Source organism: Podarcis pityusensis (assembly GCF_964106645.2).
Source record: "Podarcis pityusensis genome assembly, chromosome: 9".
NCBI lineage: Eukaryota > Metazoa > Chordata > Lepidosauria > Squamata > Lacertidae > Podarcis > Podarcis pityusensis.
Window position 1 is genome coordinate 13,613,358 of NC_138034.1, and position 6,000 is coordinate 13,619,357.

Below are 6,000 nucleotides of genomic sequence, written 5' to 3' on the forward strand. Positions count from 1 at the left end.
TTAGATTGTGCCCAAGTTGAAATGGTAGACAAATGTAGTGGTTCCTCCTCAGCGAAGCATCTGATGAACTCCAATGAAAGTCAAACAAGTCATCCTAACACTAGCAGTGTATCTCAAGGGGATATCTGTAGATACTTGCGTTGTATTTTATTTAAGGAAACAAATTGACAATGCAAAACCAACTCCTAAAAAATATTTTCATTCTTGGCTGGCGCCCGAGAACCAAAACTTAAAGCTTCCCTTCTTGTTCTTTGTTTACAGATTCAAGACCTTTACCAGATGTAGCCCTGACTGGGAAGTGCACTCGGGAATGTGATGAATACGGCCATTCAGACTCGTGTTGGATGCCTGTCCGCACTTCACCCGAAAGGAAGCAGAAGAGCCAGCCAAAACTCTCCACTTTCATGCCTGTTGATGAACGGGGCAGTCAAGAGAAGCTGGCCAATGGAGAAGCCTCCCTGATGGGTGACCGCAACAGAAACCTCCTTAATAAAAAGTTGACCTCATCCTATGAGACCTTCAGTGCAGCTAGTTTCAGCAAAAGTGAGGAAGCCAACCCAGAGGATATTCCCCTCACACAGACAGGGGAATACAAGCCATCTCCTGTCAACACTTTAACTAGAAGAGAAGTTTACCTTTAGGCGACAAAGAAGCAACAATACGGTTCTCTCATGTATTGGAAGGGGATAAAAGGCAAAAAAAAACACCTATGAATCAAAATGATTTTAACTCAAAAATAAAGGAAAGTCCATTGAAAATGAGGGGGCTACCAAAGAGACAATAGCTTGGCCTGCCACTTCTGCCTCCATGCCAGGCATTTGCGTATCCTGTCTGCCTGACTATACTGTACAATGTAGAAACCATTGTTGTTCCTGCATGCCTAATTCCCTGCTCACCAATCTTTATTTTCCTAAATTTATGGTTGTAAATCCTTTCAAGGTAACAAGTCTGAAATTGAAAAGAACTACAGGAACTGTTGTCCCTCATCCCTTCCCCGCCCCCACTGCTGAAGCATTGCTTAAGCCACTCTGGTTATCATTTGGTGGTTATCTGGCTTGTTTGCAAGTCGAGGGGTGTGTGAGAGAATTATTACATACGTATAATTTTCCCAGGATACCATCTGAATATTGCTGGTTTCCATCAGAGAGATATGCCTCCAGAAACCATTCAAAATTAAACATATAAAGGGATGGTTTTTCTTTTTCTTTGAAAGAAGCACTTTTTGAAGATCTCGGCTTTAATCCTGTTGTGTGGCTGGAGAGAGCAGAAAACATATTCAGTCTGAGATTATAATCCCAAATATGACATGTTTCCCTATAATCATGAACTGTTCAGTTTTATCCATAACTACTATCTCTGCCTGTGCTTTCATACTCTCTGACATTATCCTCCTCCTCTTTTTCCTCCTCTCTTTCTGTGGCATTTTAAACTTCAGCATAAACAAAATGATGGTGGTATATCATGGCGTCCTAAGGATAAACTACTATACTGGTGTCATTTTTACAAGACCGGCATTTAGCTTGGATGACCACAGTAACTAAAAGGCCAAAGAAAAAACTGTGGATCCGGAGAATTGCTCATCGGTCTTGGGCTTAGGAAATCTGACACAGACGCACACAAACACGTAAGCGTATTTTCCACACACATTTTGCACAGCAATCTATGCCGCAACCCAGATGACGTAGCCGTTTCAAAATGGATTTTAGCTGAATCCCCAGAGGAACTGGTCACACGAGCTAGCTGGTGACAGCATGGCACATCATAAGCTACATATAGTAAAAAGATGCTCCCGTTCCAGGGTTCGTTCCTTAGAAGGTTTCATATCTATTCAGGATGAGCTCCAAAAACACATTGAGAGGGAAATCTGAAAAAAAAGAGCAAAAACAAAGGCAGTGGGAAGGAAGAACATACTTCAAGTCAAGTATGGCATCATCTTTGTTGAGAGTGGATGCTAAACCTTCGATTATCAGTGTTCCAGGTTAATCATTTGCTCTTGGCAAAGGTATTATGCAGGTTTTCTTAATACACAAGTGCATTTAAGCTGAATCCTGTGCAATATAAAACCAATGTTGAGTCTCAAGGCGACTGGTAGTCTTGAGTGATGTCACCACCGACATGCTCTGTGCAAAAACAAGTTTTGCTTGTGACAAGCTTCAAAAAATAAATAAATCCAAACCTGATCATGATGGTGCAGAGCTCTGGGCTGTGACAGTTCTCATAGTTTGCACTATATATAAAAAGTGGATAGGAAAATGGACCAGATATATTTTGTGCAATAAGGAGTTACAGAGTGTGTAGAATCTGAACTAGTTCTGTATTGATAATGTTGTAGTAATAAAGAATGGCTGAGCTTGGACATTTGAATCAAACTGACAATCGGTCGATGCAGTGGGGACAGCTTGAGAAGGGGTGCAAAGACAGAAACCAGCCCCTCTGGTTGTTTAACTTGGCATTAAAGCATGACTAGATGGTTCTAGTAGATTGTAGTGACAAGATAGCTTGGGTAGTTTATTGCTTTAAAAAAAATGACATAGAGTATAATATTAAACAGTCTGAAATGTGAGCTGAACAACTGGTACAAACTCATCACAACTTTTGTCTTTTCAACTTTCTATAGCAAAGTGCCCTTTTTATTGTACATCTTCCTTACTTTTTTGTATCTTATTTTGAAATTAGTTTTTTTGTGTAGCAGTTACAAATGGGCACATATTATAAAGGGGAAAAAATTAAAAAGAGGTTAGGAGTGATTGATCATTCCAATGCATAGTTGCTTTTTAAAGAGAAAATTCAGAGATGCAAATTTGACTTCGTTAGAAGACTGATTAAATCAGTTACTGCATTGTATAACCTTTCAGTATCTGCCAAGGATAAAAGGCTTCTCATTTACATTAAAACTTACACATTTCTTGCAGGTTTCAACAGAAAATGCAATCATACCACCTCACTGGTCAAGAGAACTATTTTTAAAAATAAAACCCTTATATATTGAATATCCGCTTGAGAACCATTAGATAAGGCAGATCTAAACAAACTATCTTTCTTTTTAACTTTTCTGGAAAGCCAATACAGATCAGAGAAGGCCTTCAGGATTAACTGGATCAGAAATCACTCCCCATTTTGTGCGCTAAATACAAGTGAATCTTGTGATTGAGGAAATTACCTTTTTATTCATAGAGCTAAGAAGGGCACAAAGGGATAACAAAAAATACAGTGTACTTGTATGTATTTGCAGTAATTCTAGTAAAACCTAGCCATCAAACCATAGTCAATTGCTTCTTATGACCCAGCATGAGACACAAATATATTTTTGTGGTTTTTTCCCCATTTGAAATTAGTTAAATCTGGTGACACTCCATATATAGAGTGCTTTTGTAAAAAATAATAATAATAATAAAATGAAAGTGAAAATTTTTAGAGTGAATGCAAAATATGCAACTGTGCCTTTTATACCTGTTGTTATGGTAAACATGGTGGTTGGGGTTGGACACTAAAAATCTATGGGCTATTCCCACATTTTTTGAACCTGTATATTTAACCATGTTTATTTTCTGAGAAATAAAAGATGATATATTTAAAAAATGCCTTCTACCAAACTCAGATAATGGACCAGTCTTAAATATAATTCATTATTAAAAACAAGAATGTGCTTTTGGAATAGGACATTTGTTAACTGAGAGGGGGGAAAAGTACTATATTTGTCTCAATAGCAAGATGTTATGAGTCTGTTTGGTAGAAAACTGTTGATTTATTGCTTTTTGGGAAAAAAAATCCTTTTAGCAGTTTTTTTTTTGTTTGTTTTCATTTCATGAGACGACTCCTATTGTTTGCTTTTTAATTTCCCAAGAAGCTCAAGGAAACTGTGCATGTCTTTTACATTGGACACATTTAGAGATTGACGCATCACTTATATAACTTTATACGAATTAGAAAATGTCGTATTAACTTCAGTCTAAACTCTAATGCTCATTCCAACCTCCAGTTATGCTAATATTTAGTCAATCTAATTTCTGACTGGCCTGCTGCCTGAGTTTCAGAAAACAAGGTAGATGCTATTTTTCTGTAGGGGAAGAACTCAAAGGAGAGATTGAAGGTGCTTGGCTGAAAGACTACCCTGGGGAGTTGTCACATAGAAAAAAACCAAACACAAAGATGTAGGAAAATGAAGAGAGGGGGCAAAATGAAGCTACCATAAATGCAGCCATCACTAAAAGACTTTTACGGCATTGGAAGAGTTGAAGAATATAACAGTTTTGCTTATATTCCATCACTGATAAAAGATCCACTGTTTCCTTAATCGCTGAAAGAAAGGAGATGGACAATGGTAGAGACGAACCTCATCCCAACATTAATGTTGAGCAGTTGCCTGAAGAGCATAGTATAAGGAAGAAGGAATCATTTTTCAGCTACCTGGGGTACACTTTCAGACATTTCTTGTCCTGAATTTCGAAGCACTTACATTCAGTGTGGTTACGATCTGTTTGTAATATTAATCATTGACTATTGTTCTGCAACTTGGATGTTGATAGTGAAGCAGAGAACAACTTATCATTGTTTATTATGAGTCACTATGCACGCAACTATGCTAAAAAAAAAAAAAGAAACATGGCAAAAATGTATTCAACGCTAGTCCACCTCTATTTATGAAAGATTTTGCATAATTTAATTTGCTTTTGTACAGTTTTATGTAAATAAATTGCTTGTCATTTTTGTCTCTGCAAATTAAAATATAACATGTTCAAATGGTCACCCAATTGTGTGCTTTCTACGTGGAATATGGAAGAAAATGCATTCACGTGTAAAGACAGGAATATGGAAAAGGTGGTGCTATTGTGGATTAACTGTTTATAGATATTATTCTATGTCGTATTGAGAGAACAAACTCTAATTATATGTGATTCATATGATAAACCGGTTCCACACATATAAGATTAAAAGGTGTGTTATCACCCAATAAGAAATGCATCTTAATCTTATTCCATCCCTCCATCCTATCCCGAATAATGTGCTCATATTGAAATTGCTCATCAATGAACTTCCTAGCCTTTTAAGCCTAGAGTAATCTGTTAAGATCAAAGTCGGTCTTCCCCTGCTTCCATCAATCAAGATTCACTGTTCTCTGAGCATGGCTGGCAAGTGACCTTATTGAGTTTCCTCACTTTGACTTAGGGGATCATAAACATGATTATGAGGATGCACCAAAGCTTGTTACATGGATGATTTCCCTTTCTCCCTTCGCTTCTGACAATGCCCATTGCACCTGTCTTCACTCATGCAATGCTTCACCATCACTGTTTCTCTTCATATGCCAACTGCAGATGTGGCGACACTCCCGCCCTCCAACACACTCTGAAAAACTGTGTACAAAAGTATTTTCTGTGGGAGAAAGAGCTTCACTCTTCCTCGGAGTGAACCTTGTCTTTATATAGCACCTTAGAACAACAACAACAACAATAGCAACAACATACCGTATTTTTTGCTCTATAAGACTCACTTTTTCCCTCCTAAAAAGTAATGGGAAATGTGTGCACATCTTATGGAGCGAATGCAGGCTGCACAGCTATCCCAGAAGCCAGAACAGCAAGAGGGATTGCTGCTTTCACCGCGCGATCCCTCTTGCTGTTCTGGCTTCTGAGATTCAGAATATATTTTTTTCTTGTTTTCCTCCTCCAAAAACTAGGTGTGTCTTGTGGTCTGGTGCGTCTTATAGAGCGAAAAATACAGTCCCCTCCAACATTTCTCCTATGAAAATAGGGATGTTCCATTCCATAATGACAATTTTACTATTTATACCCCACACATCTTACTGGGGTGCCCCAGCCACTCTGGGCAGCTTCCAACATATATAAAAACATAATATTTAAAAACTTCCCTATCCCTTCAGATAGCTTGGGGGTCAGATAACTCCATACCCTCCAACATTTCTCCACTGGAAATAGGACCATCCTAAGGAAAAGTGGGACATCCCGGGATCAAATCAGAAACCAGGACAGCATCTCTAAA

General features: G+C 38.2%; 1 protein-coding gene across 4 annotated transcripts in view; it reads left to right on the forward strand.

Moving 5' to 3' along the window:
• PCDH7 (protocadherin 7) overlaps nucleotides 1-4,746 on the forward strand; it is a 379,420-nt gene extending 374,674 nt beyond the window's left edge. For 3 of the 4 annotated variants that reach the window (XM_081019824.1, XM_081019825.1, XM_081019826.1), the window contains exon 3: nucleotides 262-4,746. In XM_081019824.1, the coding sequence (XP_080875950.1) occupies nucleotides 262-641 (380 nt within the window). In that variant the 3' untranslated portion in view covers nucleotides 642-4,746. The remainder of the gene's footprint in view (nucleotides 1-261) is intronic. The other variant, XM_081019827.1, reaches the window with a different exon arrangement.
• The last annotated feature ends 1,254 nt before the right edge of the window (nucleotides 4,747-6,000 follow it).